Source organism: Eumetopias jubatus, unplaced genomic scaffold (assembly GCF_037043125.1).
Source record: "Eumetopias jubatus isolate StellerSeaLion01/CBP00866 unplaced genomic scaffold, mEumJub1_p1.0 scaffold_3, whole genome shotgun sequence".
NCBI lineage: Eukaryota > Metazoa > Chordata > Mammalia > Carnivora > Otariidae > Eumetopias > Eumetopias jubatus.
The window spans coordinates 138,382,998-138,401,114 of record NW_028274809.1 but is presented as its reverse complement, the minus strand read 5'-3'; the positions used below and the strand labels follow the sequence as shown (position 1 = coordinate 138,401,114).

The 18,117-nt window shown below is 38.3% G+C and overlaps 2 protein-coding genes across 7 annotated transcripts in view; both read right to left on the bottom strand.

The window, feature by feature from the left end:
* ZC3H13 (zinc finger CCCH-type containing 13) overlaps nt 1–2,609 on the bottom strand; it is a 92,957-nt gene extending 90,348 nt beyond the window's left edge. For all 5 annotated transcript variants that reach the window (XM_088021842.1, XM_088021844.1, XM_028105389.1 and 2 more), the window contains exon 1: nt 2,273–2,609. The gene's annotated coding sequence lies outside the window, so the exon portion shown is untranslated. The remainder of the gene's footprint in view (nt 1–2,272) is intronic.
* Nucleotides 2,610–3,407: 798 nt separating this feature from the next.
* Nucleotides 3,408–18,117, bottom strand: part of CPB2 (carboxypeptidase B2) — a 49,478-nt gene continuing 34,768 nt past the window's right edge. For both annotated transcript variants that reach the window (XM_028106777.2, XM_028106783.2), the window contains 4 exons: nt 17,743–17,836; nt 11,821–12,023; nt 7,399–7,486; nt 3,408–3,592 (listed from right to left, as the gene is read on the bottom strand). In XM_028106777.2, the coding sequence (XP_027962578.1) occupies nt 3,408–3,592; nt 7,399–7,486; nt 11,821–12,023; nt 17,743–17,836 (570 nt within the window). The remainder of the gene's footprint in view (nt 3,593–7,398; nt 7,487–11,820; nt 12,024–17,742; nt 17,837–18,117) is intronic.

The following is an 18,117-nucleotide window of genomic DNA, read 5'->3' as shown; positions in this document are numbered from 1 at the left end:
GCAGAGTAAATAAATATCAAGGTTTTTATGATATATTTTCAATTGAAAAACAGGGGATACAGAGTTTGAATCTATTAGAATACAACAAAAGAGGGTCTTAATAAATGGGAACAGTCCCCTTTCTCCCAAAACTCACAAATATCATAATGTACTCAAAGCTCCACCCTATAAATATGGCTAAGACTGGGGAAACATACAAATGATCAATGACTCCTGAAGCCTAATTATTAAAATCTTGTCAATAAAACATATATCAATTCTAGTATCCTCATTTAAATCCATAATTACATCTTCTTGAGGCCTCATCTTCCCCTAGGACAAATGAAAGCATTTATCATTTTAACCTGGATAAGTTGCAGCATAATATTCGGAAACTGTCAAGTAAACAATTAAAAATACATAAATGTACTAACTGGTAGAATAAATTCTTATCCACTGAAGTTCTAAAATTAAAAGGTTTATATTAAAAATAAGGTCTCTTCCCATTTATATTTCATATATTTGAAAGAAAAAAAGTTTATTTGATGCATAGTCTGGGAGAAGTTTTTAAAAAATAACTTTCTAAAACAATTTTGCAGGTTGCTTCCAGATAGACTAAAACAATTCCAAACTTAACTCCAAACAATTAACAGAACTAAATTGACTATACCACTATGAGCAAGGCAATACTGTAGCACTGTATAGAAAAAATAATTTGTTAAAAAGACTATGCACAGAAGATAGCGGAAGCTAGCAACTACTATAAAGTGAAATAAACAGAACTGCAACATGCACACTACCAAAAAAGAATAAAGACACTTTAAATAGCAACACCAGTTAACTTTCAACTGTTACTAAGTATCTACTAAAATAGCTCCAACTCTACATGAAATGGAGAATGGGGTTGGGGGAGGTGGGAAAGACTAACATTCACTGAAAACCAATTCCTCAAATAAATGTCAATTAAACAATTTTGTTTTCTATATTTAACTGCCAATGCATACTGTAATACCAATTAACAGTGACAACTTATTAAAATTCTAATAACTTGTACAGAAGTGAAAATAGCACCCACTTGAATTTTAGTATTAATTTACCGATATGAAAACTGGATTGATTTGCATATCTTAAATATGCAATCAATATTCATTTTGAATCAGCAAGAATTAGGAAGCCAGTAAGAGGCATGCATTTGATAAAACTGGATCCTACCAGATCCACACAGTAAAAGTCTAAGTTTCATGGTGCAACTGTTTTTACAGACACAAATTGCTACATACCTGCATCAACATTCTGAGTAGTCTCTTGTTTAAACTGTCATTTTATAATCTATTGCATTAAGAAATTGTAAAGTATTTGAAAATCTACAGATTATGTCCACAAAACTCTTAAAAATATTGTCACTTAGGTACTAAAGCCAGTAATTTCCAATATTACAAAACTAGACTCCGCTAACTGGCACCATATACACATGCATGGATTGTACTGCATAAACATTTAGATTAACTGCAACAGTATCATGGACTTTGAAAAGTTGAGCTGTGAAGATATTTTCCAAACTTTTAAAATTATTTCTCCAAAAAACCCCCAAAATCTGAAGGGATAGTATACGCCTATAATTTTCAGAGTAGTTCAAATTATCTAAAAACTTCACAATATACCCGAATAGCTTAAGACACTACGCTCCACAAACTACATCCTACCAATATCGTTCAAGTAATATCAACTCTGAATAATTTGCAGCCACATAAATTATGTTAACCTGTTCAGAAAGAGATAATGCCAAACAGCAGACCCTCTCCTTTCACTCCACCTTCCCCAGTTTCTGACAGATAGTTGCCAAAATTAACTTCCAGGACCCAAGTGGTTAAATTATCACTGCCGGGAAATAAGCAAAACCAAATACAACCAACAGCAAGATAATTTTTCCTACAGGTCTGGAATGCGTAGAGGGAGCCTCTAAATCTAAGACCATATTCCTGCCCCCGTCCAGCGCATACAAATGCGAATACTGCGCCAGGGTTCCCAAGCCTTTCTGGTAGGGACCCAGCAGAGTTTTTTTGTCTGAATCCCCCCGTCCTTTTAAACAAACTCGCCGGAATCGGAACAAGAGCTAGAAACGCAGCCTGAGCCCAGGGAGCTATTGCAGAGTTAAGGGTGGGATGCTCAAGGAGAGCTCAAAATCCTGGCGTGACCCAAGAAGGGATGGAGGACAACCCAGGGCCTTCCCATCCCGGGTCCGTCCAACGCCTTTCCCCCGATACCCACACCAATTCACAGAATTCAAGCTTACCTCCTCCCCGAGCTCCTGTCGCAAGCTCAGTCAGGAGGCGCTACCGCCGCCACCGCTCCGAGGAGCGGGGGAGGCGACTCTCTGTCCCCGCGCCTGGCCCCGGGAAGACGACGACGAGGAGGAGGAGGTGCGCGCGCGGCTCCCGGGAACCGGCCCTTCGCTAGCAAGAGGACCCCGGGGCAGCTGAGAAGCAGAACCCGCCCGCCGCTTCGCCAGGGTCAAGTGAGACTGAGATGTAGGACGAAAATGAAGGAGGAGAGGTTGGAGAGCAAGAAAAAGCAACGAAAACACTAACAAGCCGATAGGAAGATCGACTCAAAATGCCGCCGGAAGTCAAGTGTTTTCCCTGATCCCCAGTGGACCCGAAGCAGCTTCCGGCCGCCAGATTAGTCGTCAGCGCGCAGGCACCGCCCCTCCGGAGACACGCCCCTGGGCGTAACGTCGGCTCGTAGGAGTGCAGTGGAAATCCTCAAATTGGTGCTTTGTGAAGGGACCTTTGGAGTGGAATCTCTGAGCCAGGGAGAGCCAAAATTTACGATAAAAAGTGAATTTAAGAGAGAGAGTTTACTTCTTTTATTACATAACTTCTTACAATAAACAGCTGTTGTAAATGCCACATCTGTTGTTGAAAATAACTACAGCTGTTCATTCATTTGCTCAACAATGTTTACTGAGCAGTGACAGGGGATATTTGTCCTGTTTTTGACATTCCGCTATCTGGGCCATCGCTTATTACTGTGGAGCAAAGCATACACGGCTGTGTTTTTAAAGGCGCAAGCAGTTCACTGAAAATTTGGAGCAGAAATCTTTAACGTACTTCTAACCACCTTTCCTTTTGTGGTCCAATGATCTGCAAGAAACTAGTTATTAAAATTGCTTGAGGTGGGTAGTCAGACATCCTGAATCAAAATCTCTATCTAGCCTCTTACAAATTTTTTAAAAAGGAAAAAGAAATGTGAGCCTTTTTCTGCCTTAATTTTAAGGTAACATTTATTTTGTTCTGTGACAAAAGCAAAGAATAGGAAAACCTTTTCTCAAAACTACTGATCAAATTTCAGAAGAACGGGTACAATGATTTGGTCCTGTTGGAACCAGTAAACTAAAATATGGGAGAAGAGTGAAAAAATTAACGACATTAAACATTCTTGATGACATGCCCAACTATTTTAGAGATAGCGGCGAAAGCTTCTCTACAAGTGGGCTTGATGTAACGCTCTGGCAGCAAGAATCCGTATCTGCCTTTATCTCGAAGTTCAATTGTAAACGAATATTTTATGCCCAAGTCATAGATCCAGTCATCTGAACCTCCAGGAGCTAGGTCTACAAGAAGAAAAAAGAAATTACTTTTTGAAATACAGATGTTTCAAGTTAACTAACAAAATGGATTTTTTCCCCTAAAAATAGCTCTGCTTTTTTCTGATTATTAAGTAATCTAAATTGCTGGTAGAAAATGGAGATTGAAGAAAAACAGGTTAAGGAAGAAAATAAAAATTACCCATATCTCTGCCAAGGAGTAATAATCACCAGTAACATTTTAGTGTTATTTTTTTCCTCAGTGCATGCTTTAACATCCTTAAATTTTTCCTATGGAAATAAGATCATCCTATACATGCAGTTTTGTAGTATTTCTACACATAATCTATCTGACCAGCTTTATGTATCAATAACTTCAAATCTACATTATCATTTTTCATGATCTCATAGCACTACATTGTAAAGCTGGATATAATTAAGTTCAATATTTACTTGGAGACATTTAGAATTGTTTTTCTAATTTCTAATTAATATAAACAACTTGACAATGTCCTTTTTTGTTTTTACTAATTGCTTGTTTCTCTACAATATTCTTCCCTAGAAGTAGGTTCACTAGCCTATGTACTTTTTACAATTATGCTACATGTTCCCAAATAACCTTCAAAATAATTGAACCAATTTACATCTCCATACTAGCAGGGTATGAATTTGCCCACTTCTCCCTCCCATACCATGCACAGGAATTATGCATTTCTGGCAGTATTATGGGTGAAAAATAATATTGAATCATCTTATTTTGTTTATTTGATTACCACTGAGCCGAACATTTTATTTGGTATATTTATTGTCCATCTTTATATTTTTTATCAGTTGTCTTTGCTCATTTTTCTGCTCAATTGATTTTATAGATTGTTTATAACAGCAACATTAGTGTAAATTTGAATTTGCTTTGTGTAATATTTGAATTTTTTTCTTATTTGGTTATTTAGCTTTCAACTTGGTTTTTGGCAGAGTGTTTATATTAAAATATTTTATCTATCTAGGATTTATTTTAGAGAAATATATGTTAGTAAATCAATTAATTTCTTTTTCTGAGTAACTTGTCAGGTTTTCCAATCCTATTAATTGAATAACTAACATTCTTAGAAATGCCTCCTTTATGAGAAATAAGATGCCCTAATATATTTAAGTGTCTTTCTGTTCTCACTATTCCCTCCTGTTGATCTGTCTTTTCCTGGCTCAGCTCCACAATCTTAATTACTCTAAGTTTATAATGTACCTTAATACCTTGTTGGAGCAAATTCTCTCTTATTAGTCTCATTTTTCAGAATCTTACAAGCTCTTCTACCAAATCCATTCTTTCAAAAGAAATTCAAAGTCATTTAACTGTTCATTGGGATTGCATTAAATATACAGATTAATTTAGCATGACTGACACATTTTTATTTTGCTTTCCTACTCAAAAACATGGTAGGTTTCTCCTTTTATTTATCTTCTTTTATGTATAGCAGTAAAATTTTCTAGGTTTTTCATATAAATATATTGATTTGTATGTGTACCCACACACATACATTTAACAATGACTCCACATACATGTATCTGTATGTATATATGTGTGCAATGTGTATATTTGTACATAAAGAGGGGCAGTAGGATCTTTTTTTCATTTTATTTTCTACCTGATTATTTTTGGTATATAAGAGAGCTTTAGATTTCTGTATATTTAGTTCATATTCAGCCACCTTCAACTTTTGACTGTTACTAATATTTCTGGTTGATTTCTATTGTTTTCCAGGTAGACAATCATATAATATGTGAAGTGATCATTTTTGCCTCTTTCTAATGCCTATACTTAAATGAACTACAAAAGTGTTTACCAAAGCATTGTTTATAATACTAAAAATATCCATCAGCAGTGGATTAATGAGTTATTCAGCAAATATTTCTGACAACCACTATCAATATTTGGCATTTCTTCTTCCAGCCATTTTCTCATGCTTATGAACAGATTCTCATAGATGTATACTGACTGAATGAATGAATGTGTAGAGATGGACTGATTTCATCACACCAGAAAGTTGCTTTGTAAGCTCTCTAGCCCTGAGACACCTGTGATTATGCTTTGGGGAGCAATGGTAGAGAAAAGGATGAAAATCAAGAAAGCTCTGAATTGTGAAAGGAAGTTGTGGGGTCCCTCTCTGACAGAGCAAGCACCTGGGTCAGCAAAGGCAGCAGTGGGCCAGTGATACCAAGAGACAGAGATACCATGTGGACCAATCTGGCCCCACTTTGTTCTGAGATATTTTGGGGTTGTTGAGGTGGAAGAGGAAGATTCTGGACTTTCTACTAATAGGGCATCTGGTGCTCAAGCAATTTATTGAAAATAATATGAATGTGATTATTAAGATGAGTGTGTTTTTATATTCCTGTAGATCATACCTGTTAAAGAAAATTTGGGGGCTTTGAATATTGTCTCAGGGCCTTCTCACAACCCATTTTCTCTCCCTGGTTTTCCCCATATATCACTGTTTGTCAGACACTTATCAGGTAGGTCTCCCAGAAGTGTCACCTACAGAGAGAGAGACCCTCCTAGGCCACTTTAGCTAAGTAGCCTCTCTCCTGCAGCCATTCTCAAACCCTTAAGCCTATTTTATTTTCTTCACTTCTCAATGGGATTATACTATATTTGACTATTTCATTGTTTACATCAGAGATTTGCAAACTTTTTCTCCAAAGGACTAGATACTAAGTATTTTAGGCTTTGTGGCCCACAAAGTATGTCACAACTACTCAACTCTACTATCGTGAAAGCTATCATAAACAATACATAAATAAATGGGTGTGGCTGTGTTCAAATAAAACTTTATTTTCGAATACTGAAATTTGAATTTCATATAATTTTAACATGTCACAAAATCTTTTTTTAAACCTTTTAAAAAATGGAAAAACTAGGGTGTCTGGGTGCCTCAGTCAGTCAAGCATCAGACTTTTGATTTCTGCTTAGGTCATGATCTAAAGGTTGTGAGATCCAACCCCTCATCGGGCTCCATGCTAGGCATGGAGTCTACTTGGGATTCTCTCTCTCCCTCTGCCCTTCCCCTCACTTGCTCTCTCTTTCTCTCTCTCTCTCTCTTTAAAATAAATAAATAAATCTTTTAAAAATGGAAAAACTATTCTTATCTCACAGGTGATACAAAACAAGCGGTGGGCTGAATTTGGCCTATGGGTCATAGTTTGCTGACACCTGGTTACATGTTTATTTTCTGTTCCTCTTTTTCCATTTCCTCCTCCGGCTTCAAAAGAAAAAAAATCATTGTCATCCTAAAAAGAGTCCCTCAATAAATATCTACCAGCAGAAATTAAATTTGAAAATGTTCTTAAGAGTTTGCCACATACAAGCTGTTATCAGTGTTATACAAACAAAAGACACTTAACTATATAGTGTGCCTTAGTGGGCACAGTGTGTTATTATAAGGCATTTAATGTAAAAATGTTCCCTAGATTTGTATAGTGTTCAACCTGCACAACTTTTCTTGGGAACCCTGGACATCTTATACATTCTTTTGGCCCTTTATGACCTTTCCTGCTTCACTCAACCAGTGTGATGCCAATTCTATAATCTCTGCTCTATTGCAATGAACATGATTTCTTAAATATCATTTTGGCTTCTTCTGAGGGTATTCATTAATATAACCTTGTTCAGTGCTCTCATAGCTATTACGCTTCCATTTCTAATTGTTGTAATTCAACTATTTTACATGTGACCTTGTTTGAAGATTCCATTTAGGAAAATTAAACCCACAGAGAAAAACCAAACACACAGATTTCTTTAGTACCTCACAATTCTCCAGATCTTAAGAAGAAATACTTACATAAAGTTTCTGAACCACTGCCATGAGTGTATCTGATATTTTTATTAGTAGTCTCAATAGCACGGGCTGCTTCACTGGCCACTAGGGACTGAAATCAATAGAATATGGAATTTCAGTTAATGTGCAGCTTTGAAGCGGGACAGGTAGAAGTTTCTTAATAAAACAATCATATGTTAATTGAATCAAACTGTGTATAGGAAGAAATAGAAAGTAGAATGGTGGTTGCCAGGGGCTTGGGGTGTGAATGCAATGCAGAGATGTTGGTCATGGGCTATAAATTTCCAGTTATAAGATGAATAGGTTCTGGGGATCTAACACATAGCATAGTGGCTATAGTTAAGGACACTATTTTATATACATGAAAGTTGCTGAGAGAGTAGATTTTAAATGTTCTCACCACAAAAGAAAAAGTTGCAATTATGTAAGGTGATAGCTGTGTTAAGTACCTTTATTGTGGTAATCATTTCACAATGTGTAAGTGTATCAATTCATCACATTGTACACCTTAAACTTATACAATGTTATACATCAATTATAGCTGAATAGAGCTAGAAGAAAACTGTGCATATGAAAAAATCTACACAGGGGCGCCTGGGTGGCTCAATCCGTTAAGTGGCTGCCTTCGGCTCAGGTCATGGTCCCAGGGTCTGGGGACCAAGCCCCGCATCGGGCTCCCTGCTCAGCGGGGAGCCTGCTTCTCCCTCTCCCTCTGCCTGCCTCTCTGCCTACTTGTTCTCTCTCTGTATCTCTCTGCCAAATAAATAAATAAAATAAAAAAAAAGAAAAATCTACACAGTAAGAATAAATAAACTTTAACAAATATTTTTTCACTTTATGGAAATCACAATTGGGTGGCTTTAAACATAGACTCTTCCAATACATTGAAAATTTTATTTAAATTGAAGGAAAAATAATTCTCACATGCTTTTTGGTCTTCAGGAATCCACTTATCATATAAAATGAAGTACAACTGTATTTCAAAGGCAAACAGCCTGGGGTTACCCTATTCCTACACAAAATTATCACCAAACTTTATTTATTTTTTTAGAGAATTAAATTAAATTATTTAGGGGCGCCTGGGTGGCTCAGTCGTTAAGCGTCTGCCTTTGGCTCAGGTCATGATCCCAGGGTCCTGGGATCGAGTCCCGCATCAGTCTTCCTGCTTGGTGGGAAGCCTGCTTCTCCATCTCCCACTCCCCCGCTTGTGTTCCTGCTCTCGCTGTCTCTCTCTCTCTCTCTGTCAAATAAATAAATTAAATTCTTTATTAGGGGAGGAGGAGCAGAGGGAGAGGGAGAATCCTGGAGCAGACTCAGCGCTGAGTGCAGAGCCTGAAAATGGGCTCAATATGACAACCCTGAGATCATGACCTGAGCCAAAATCGAGAGTTGGACACTTAACCAACTGAGCCACCCAGGCACCCCAAAATTATCACCAAACTTTAAATGTGACTTCTCGAAATACTACATATACCTAATGCGTAGATCATTTCCTTCTCACAGACTATTGTCTTCATGTGTAAAATGTCTAATAACTCCTAAAGACTCATCAGGTAAAAAGGATCATGTGCCAGTATGGGATAGGCTAATAAATAAATCCCTTATTCTACTACATTTGGTTCTACCTTATCTAGATCTTTTATGAGGTTGATGCTAGTACTCACTGACACTCTCTTAAGTAACGTAGAGGAATATCAGCGCATATTACATTGCGGCATTCCTTTGTTAAAAAAAAATTTTAATGGAACTCCATTGTCTACAGAATGAAATACAAATTCATTCTGACATACAAACAAACTGACCACATCTACTTTCTGATGATGTCACTTGCCACTTTCACACCCCCACACACTTGAACACACCCCCCATACCTGAACATACTTCCTGTGGGGAACACATTTCCTCAGCTTTCAATGTCCTCCCTTCCTTGCCTGTCTCTAGAATTCCTATCTTTCCATTTCTGGCTGAAAATGGATCTGTTCTTTGATGTCAATAGCGCTTTATTATTATTTTTTTCTTTACAATATGTCACCCCTTGATAGATGATAAATCCCTCAAGAACAAGAACTTTATCCCCTGGCTTTTCTAGCATTTCCTTCTGAATCAGTTAATGAGGCCACCCCCTGCTATCCCAGTCAGAATTGAAGTCTACCATCTGTGCCACTTATTTAGTAGTTACTGCACTTAGGATACAGCTATCTGTAACATTTGCTAATGACTGAGCTCCCTAACCATATCATGTTCTCTTAAAGGGCAGGGTCCCACCTAATGCTTCTTTTAATGTCCACCAAACACAATATTTTACACAAAATAACTCTCAACAACTGCTAGTGATAACAGTAATCCAAAAATAAGGGAAATCAGACTAATTCTATTTCCAAATCAGGATAAATAGCCTCCCATTCTTCAAGGATAACACCAATAAAGGAGCTTTCCTTAAAAGTTTTCTCTTGAGAAGAAGAAAGAATTGCAAGTATCAGATGTGTTTATGTTCTAAATGAGCTATTTTCAGAAAATGCAAATAACCTTATATTTGTTATCAGCAACTGCTAGCCCCTAATGTGGCTATAGTTTATTCTTGTAAGAGAACCAGGACATACACATCAACACCAAAACAACAAAAACAAAATCAAAACAAAACCCAAATCCACAAATAATCTAAAAAATAGGCAGGGAACCTGAATAGACATTTTGCTAAAGAAGGCATACAGGCAGCAAACACATACACGAAAAGATGCTCAACATCACCAAACATCAGGGAAATGCAAATCAAAACCATAATGAGATATCTCCTTACACCTGTCAGAAAGGCTATTATCAAAAATACAAGATATAACAAGTGTTGGTATGGATGCGGTCAAAACGAAACTCTTGTGCACTGTCTGGTAGGAATGTAAATTGGTGTGACTCCTATGGAAAACAGTATGGGGGGGGTTCCTCAAAAAAATTAAAAATAAAAATATCATGTGATCCAGTAATTCCACCACTGGGTATTTACACAAAGCAAATGAAAACACTCATTTGAAAAGATATATGACCCCTCTGTTTATTGCAGCATTATTTACAATAGCCAAGTTATGGAAACAACTTAAGTATCTGTTGATAGATGAATGGATAAAGAAGATGTGGGGTGTACATATATGCAATGAAATATTATTCAGCCATATAATAGAATGAGATCTTGTCATTTTCAACAACATGGATGGGCCTAGAGGGTATTAAGCTAAGTGAAATAAGTTAGAGAAAGACAAATACCGTGTGATTTCACTTACATGTGGAATCTAAAATACAAAGCAAATGAACAAACAAAAATACAGAAACAGAATCATAAATACAGAGAAGAAACTGGTGGCTGCCAGAGGAGGGGGGAGGCATTGGGAGGATGGATGAACTATGTGAAGGGAATTAAGAGGTGCAAACTTCCAGTTATAAAATAAATAAGTCATGGAATAAAAAGTACAGCATAGGGAATATAGTCATAATATTGTAATTATGTTATATGGTGACAGATGGTAACTACACTTACTGTGATGAGCATAATGTATAGAACTGTGGAATCATTATGTTGTACACCTGAAACTAATGTAACATTTTATGCCAACTATACTTCAATAACAAAAACAAATAAAAATTAAAATAAAAGGAGAGAGAAAGGAAAAAAAGAGAACCAGAACAAAAGGAGTTAGTAAGAAACAAACCACTACATAAAGATCAGACCTTGGCCAAGAGTCAGACTGTCACCATAACCCTTCCATGGTCTGGAAAGCATCTGGGGTAAGAATGTGGCCCATCCTAGCTACAACAGATCAAGAACTCTTATATTCTTTGTCATCAACCCAAACATAGAACATCTGGGACCAAAAAGCAGTGAGAGGTTAGCAGGTTATATGAATCCTCTTCGAACTTCCTGTATCTTCTACTACATTCCAAAATGTCGACATTGGAGGTGCTTTTAATAGGACCAAACCTCTGGGGGTTAGGGAGGTGAGTGTGTACACAATTCCCAATGCTGGTATTAGATTGATGAGTGTTGTACCAGGACTTGATCTATGTCAGGCTGTTGTAGAAAGCTAGTTACCACAAAGCAGACCCACAATTCCAGAGACTCTTGTCCTTGCTTTTATGGTTTTATATGTAGTTCAGCTCCATGTGGAACAGTTCAAACCTGACGTTCAAGCAATAAGTCTGACATTTTCTTAGGGACCCATCTGCTGGACTAAAGTTCACGTCCACAGGGTCGGACCTGTTCTTTACATTCCCTCAGTGAACCCTGACCCAGGATGACTCTCAGCAGAGTGACACCAAAATATAAACCATCTTTCCCTCTGTCCTCCAAAGGAGAAATTTTTTCCCACAGTTTTTTATTCTTGAGCTAGGTATTATTTTATTTCTGAAATGCCAATGAAAAACATAAGTAGCACTTACCAGTTCCTCATGGTCTTTGCTTTTGCTTCGATTATAGGAATATGGAAACAGTATCTGCTGGGAGTATGAATGCATACTGATGTAAGCCTTAATATGGTTGATGTTTTTTCTCAAGAAATTAGCCATTGCCTTCACTTCTGGTTCTGATTCAGGGTACAGGCCACAGTAGGTTTCTGAGCATGAGAAACTTGATGCACCTTCCCCTGAAGTGAAATTGATAGAATGGGATTAGAGGGGATGCATATGCTATTGTAATTTGTGATTTCCCTGACAGTGCCTTTTCTGAATATCTATGGTGCAACATTTTTAGAGAAATGGATTAGATAGAACTCTGTAAAGAACATATTTATATTTCTTTTGAAGTAAATATTTTTTTAAAGATTTATTTATTTATTTGAGAGAGTGAGAATGAGAGAGAGAGAGAGAGAGAGTACGTGAGGGGGGGAGGGTCAGAGGGAGAAGCAGGCTCCCCGCTGAGCAGGGAGTCCGATGCGACTTGATCCCGGGACTCCAGGATAATGACGTGAGCCGAAGGCAGTCGCTTAACCAACTGAGCCACCCAGGCGCCCCTGAAGGAAATATTTTTATGTCCTCATAGCAAACACCCCAACAGTTGCTGCCTGGGGGCAGCCATCTTGTACCCTTTGTGAAAGGAAATCTCAGCGATGCCAGCCAGCCCTGCCTCCAAACTCGTGGCTATATGAGAGAAAAAAAACAAACCATTTTTTTAGAAACCCCATTTTCTTTAATCCTTTGTGAGTTTGGTTTTTCTGGTATTTGTAGTTTAAAAGTTACTAATCAATATAGCCCATAAAAGACAAGTCTCATTTGGGAATTCAGAATATCCAAGTCTGCCTTCAGTGCTACTTCTAACTTGCTAAATAAAGAAGTCTGGTAAACAAAATAAAATGGTGATATTGGGGGCCAGCATAATATTTATTCATACTTTTGAGAGATTATAGTATACATCACTTCAGAGGGTAGTTTTCTTCCTTAATGCACCGGGGTGGAGCCCCAGGGAGCCATCTCTGACCCCAAACATTATTCCCTCCTGGAAACAGTTGATTAATCCTGAACTGGATCCTTAACTTGTGTTCTGTCAATCTGAATCCCTCCACTGATAACTTGAAATTGAGATGAAGGTTCTGGTGTCAGTCTAGCTGCTCTCTAGAACAAAGAAGACAATACCAGTAACATCACCTGCTGACACAAACTCTAAGATTTACACGCAATATCTCACTTAATCCTCATGCAACCCTGTGAAGGAAATACTGCTATTTCAGGAGATACAAAGTGAACATTCTTGGTAGTGATGGCCCTTTACAGTAAGAGGCTAAGCGGCATAGGCATATTTTTAGTCATCCAATCACTTGATTCTAATCTTGGCGCTGCCATTTAATAGCTATATAGCCTTAGATAAAATGTTGTAAACCTATCTACACCTTGATTTTTTTATCTGCTAAGTGGGAAAGTTATATACTTAATGAGGATTCAATGAGCTAATGCATATGAAGTGCTTCGCATGGTGCCTTGTCTATACTAAGTGTTCAGTGACTACAGTTTCTCCCCTTTGTAGTCGTCGTCGTCATCATCATCATCATCATCATCATCGTCATCATCATCCAGACTGGAATAAAAAAAGAATCCAGTGTGCCTCACAGTGATGAATGGGGAGAGGAAGGACTTACGGAGCCCACTGCAGTGCTGAGGGCCAGTTCCAGGCTATTTCTGAGACTCAGCTGCATCCTTGTCCTCAGGTCGCCTGGGCTACTCCATTAACCTTCCAGGGCTTGCCTGCCTTATTTAAGCTTGCTCTGCTTTCTTCCTTTTATTTGCAATAAAACAACCTTAATGTTTGTGAAACATTCTTTTCCCTACAAGAAAATGTTGTGCTAAACATCCAAGGCTTTTCCAAGTACTTCATTTGTATTAATTTTTTTTGTTATGTTAATCACCATATATTACATAATTTGTTTTGGAGTACTGTTCCATGATTCATTGTTTGTTCATAACACCCAGTGCTCCATGCAGAATGTGCCCTCCTCAATACCCATCACCAGGCTAACCCATCCCCCCACCCTCCTCCCCTCCAGAAACCTCAGTTTGTTTTTCAGAGTCCATCATCTCTCCTGGTTCGTCTCCCCCTCTGACTTACTCCCCTTCATTCTTCCTCTCCTGCTATCTTCTTCTTTTTCTTTTTTCTTAAAATATGTTGCGTTGTTTCAGAAGTACAGATCTGTGATTCAACAGTCTTATACAATTCACAGCGCTTACCGTAGCACATATCTTCCCCAGTGTCCATCACCCAGCCACCCCATCCCTCCCACCCCCAACCACTCCAGCAACCCTCAGTTTGTTCCTGAGATTAAGAATTCCTCATATCAGTGAGGTCATATGATACATGTCTTTCTCTGATTGTATTAATTTTTAATCAATAATGTGATCCGCTGAACCGTTTTCATAGTTCTGTCCCCTTTGATTACTCCTGCCCTTTTCCCCCTGATATATAGTTCTAGAGAACAGAGATTCTATGTTAGGAGTAGAGACAGGGGAGGACATGAAAGAAATGAAGGAGGAGGTGGTGCCCTCACGTGAATCCTCAGACCAGAGCTCTTCCATAGATACATGAAGCAAGTCACAGGATTTATTTTTCAATCATTAAAAAAAAAAACCCAGGTGAACCTATTTTATTAATACACTTTATTTAACCCAATATGTACAAAGTACTACCATTTCAAATGGAATCAATATAAAAATTATTCATGACCTGTTTTATGTTACTTTTCTTAGGCCAAGTCTTTGAAATCTGGTGTGTATTTTACCCTCACTGCACATCTCAATTCATACAAGCCACATTTCAAGGGCTCAGCTGCCACTAGTTACTACTGTAATAGACACAGACAGTGCAGTCACAGAATTCTCCTTCTGTGACTGCCATTCTGGAGATTTCAAGTATTTTGGTAGGAAGACTCATGGAGAGTCAGGAAACTTGAGTCTGAGATCTGCTTTGCCATGAAACAGGCATGTTCATCTGGGCAAGCTACTTCATCTCTCTCAGCTGAAGGTGCTCTTTTTGTACAAAGAGACACCTGGTGTACCAGGTCCCTTCAAGCTCAAGCATTCTCTGATCTATAGGCCTAGTAGAGGAAAATTCATAAGGGCAGAAAGTAGAGTAGAAACTACCAGGGGCTGCAGGAGAGGGGGGAATGAGAAGACGTTGCTTAATGGTCACAGAGTTTCTGTTTGGGATGATGAGAAGTTTTGGAAATGGATATTAGTGATGGTTTCCCAGATCGTGAATGTACTTAATGCCTCAATGTACTGAACTGTACACTTAAAAATGGTTAAAATGACAAATTTTGTGTTATATATATTTTAGTACCATAAAAATGATGAAAAGGCACTATGGTCTCATAGGAAAAGAAATAAAGGATTTTCTACTGTACACCGGTTATAAACACTTTGTAGTTTAACTTAGCAGTTTAGAAAATAAGTGGATCTCTCTCAGGAAGTTTGAGACCAGACGTCCTCACAAAATGTTCCCTGTTATAGACTGAATTCTGCCCCTCCGCAAATTCATATGTTTAAGCCCTAACGCACAATGTACTAGGTTTGGAGATAGGGCCTTTAAGGAGGTCATTAAGGTTTAAGGAAGTCATAAAGGTGGGACCCCGATCTAATACGGCTGGTGTCCTTTTAAGAAGAGACACTGTGAGAACACAGTGAAAAGGTGACCATCCGCAAGCCAAGGAGAGAGGCCTCCGGACAAACCCACCCAGCTGACACCTTCATCTTGGACTTCCAGCCTTCAGCTCTACAAGAAATAAATTTCCCTTGTTGAAGCCACTCAGCCTGTGGTATTTTGTTATGGCCGCCTGAGTGGTCTAAGGCAACCTCACCCCCATTCTCATCTCTAACACACACACACACACACACACACACACACGTGCATATGCACACGCACACAATTTTAATACAGAGGAAGGGGAAAATGAACATGAAATAAACAGCCTTGATATGTCAATTCTTGTTAATAAGTAAGGTGCTCTTTTAGATTCTTAAAAAAGTATCATAAAGGCATGTTCTAGGTGCATGAACAAGGAGGAGATAAGATTTAATTCTTTCTCACTGGCCTGCTTACATAGTACTAAAGAGATACTGGGGCACTGGACAAAAAAAAGAATTCTTGCAATTAGTTTTTGTTTTATTTGGCACTCTCTTTTGTCTGTATGCTTGCTGCTTCTGTTTCTGTTTTTAACTCTTGTGACAGGTAATAACATAGTGCCATGCCTCAGAGGGACTACCATATGTCTTGAGGGCAATAACAGGATATATTTGCCATCTTGATTATTCAAATTGGGTAGTACTGACTTCACCATAAAAAAATATTAAGTAAGACAGAGCACCAAAAGAGCATGAAGATAAAATAAGAAATTCCAATTGGGAACTTATAATAGAGGGGTGATTCTCTGAGAAGAATTGCGATAACTTTGGAGTCAGTCAGCCTGGCTTTATATCCCAGCTCTGCCTCTTCCTAGGTCTGTGCTCTTAAGCATGGCATTGACCTTCTAAGGCTGGAATTCTCCATCCAGGATACATAGATAATGAAACCTAGGGGGAGACATATGTAAACAGCTCAGCACTTAGTAACCATCAGCTCTATTCAGACCTATTTCATATTTGTTGCTTCTTCTCTGACTTCCTGCCCAGTTATCACTGCTGTGGCAGTCTTTGGGCTTCAATGGGCACTCTTATTGGACAATCTTAAGAATGGCTCTCACGGAGAAACCACTAAGTAATTCCCTTAATCACAAAAGGAGTGAGCCCAAGGCAGGATTAACTGCCCTTTCCTCTGCTTGCTTATTACATCTGCAGCTCTCTTAGAACAATTCATTCATTCCTTTATGCATTTAAGTAATTTCTGGCAATGCTGCATGTGCCAGGCATTTCACTAGGTAATGGATAATGGTCCCTTCCCTCACGGAGTTTCCAACCTAGAGAAGGAAGGAATTAAGGAAATAAGGTAAGTACTCTCTTGTGAAGTTTTCATGTGGATTCTGAGATAATGATGAAATGTTCAAAATCACAAAACTTCCCTTCTTTTTTTTAGAAAGGGAATAGGTACAATCATGTATATAGCATTGTGTAAGGCAAAGGGTGGTTAGAAGCGGGGTTTTGTGGCTTCAGTCACTTTCAATATCTTCTAGTCCCCACAGAGCCACATGTACCCACTTCCAAAAATGAAGATGATTCAAGATCATTATTAGGTTTAGTTTTGTTTTGTAGCTCTTTCTTAAATGTAGTAACTATGAGATACAATGGGGGAAAGGCAAACCACCATCTACCTCCCTGAGAGCAGACAATATTCTTGAATGCCTAAATCAATATTCACTGAGTACTTTAACTCATTCAGAACAATGAATAAGCTCCCACTATGCTAGACATAAGTTTATGACATTCATGAAGGAAAAATTCCTGTTAAGTAAATAGTGAAAACCAAAGAAAATGTTTTTGAATGCTGTCGAAGTGAATATTTTCTTATGCAATTAAAAAGGAGAGGTACCCACCCCCAATCCTACTTTGAAACCCTACTGATGAATATTATTTGTTCATTGAAGTAGGACTTTTAACAGTCACTTCCTTACTATTCTAGAAAAGTAGAATTTTAGAATTTTGAAACTAGAAGGACCTTAAGGAACTGGTCCAATTTCCTTTTTTTTTTTTTTAAAGATGAAATCGTAGGGCAGAGAGGTTAAGGTGAGCTGTGCACATGCACAGCATCACATTTATCTAAAACGTTTATTAAATTATATCCTGATTCAGATAGGCCTCCCCTCTAATTACTTTGAATTATGAGCCTTTCTTTATGAATATCCCTTTTTAAATGAATAAACATTGCTAGAAATGAAGCGAATAACCTACCACACCAGTGTTTGGAAGCAAAGTTCCTGTTGAGGTCTGTTCCGATGCAACGATTATTTTCATGCAAGGACCGGTTCTTTCTCCACATTCGATTCTAAATAAACAAAATACTGATAACCAGGATGGCCATGTTCCTAGTTCAAGCAGAGACACGACTTCTAAAGCCTAAGTGGGCAGGGTTGTGTGTCTCCCGAAAACCCATCACTCCACCTGTCATGATTTTTTTTCTTTTAAAGACTTTATTTATGTGACTGAGAGAGACAGCGAGAGAGGGAACACAAGCAGGGGGAGTCGGAGAGGGAGAAGCAGGCCTCCCGCTGAGCAGGGAGCCCAATACTGGGCTGGATCTCAGGGTCCTGCTGGGATCATGACCTG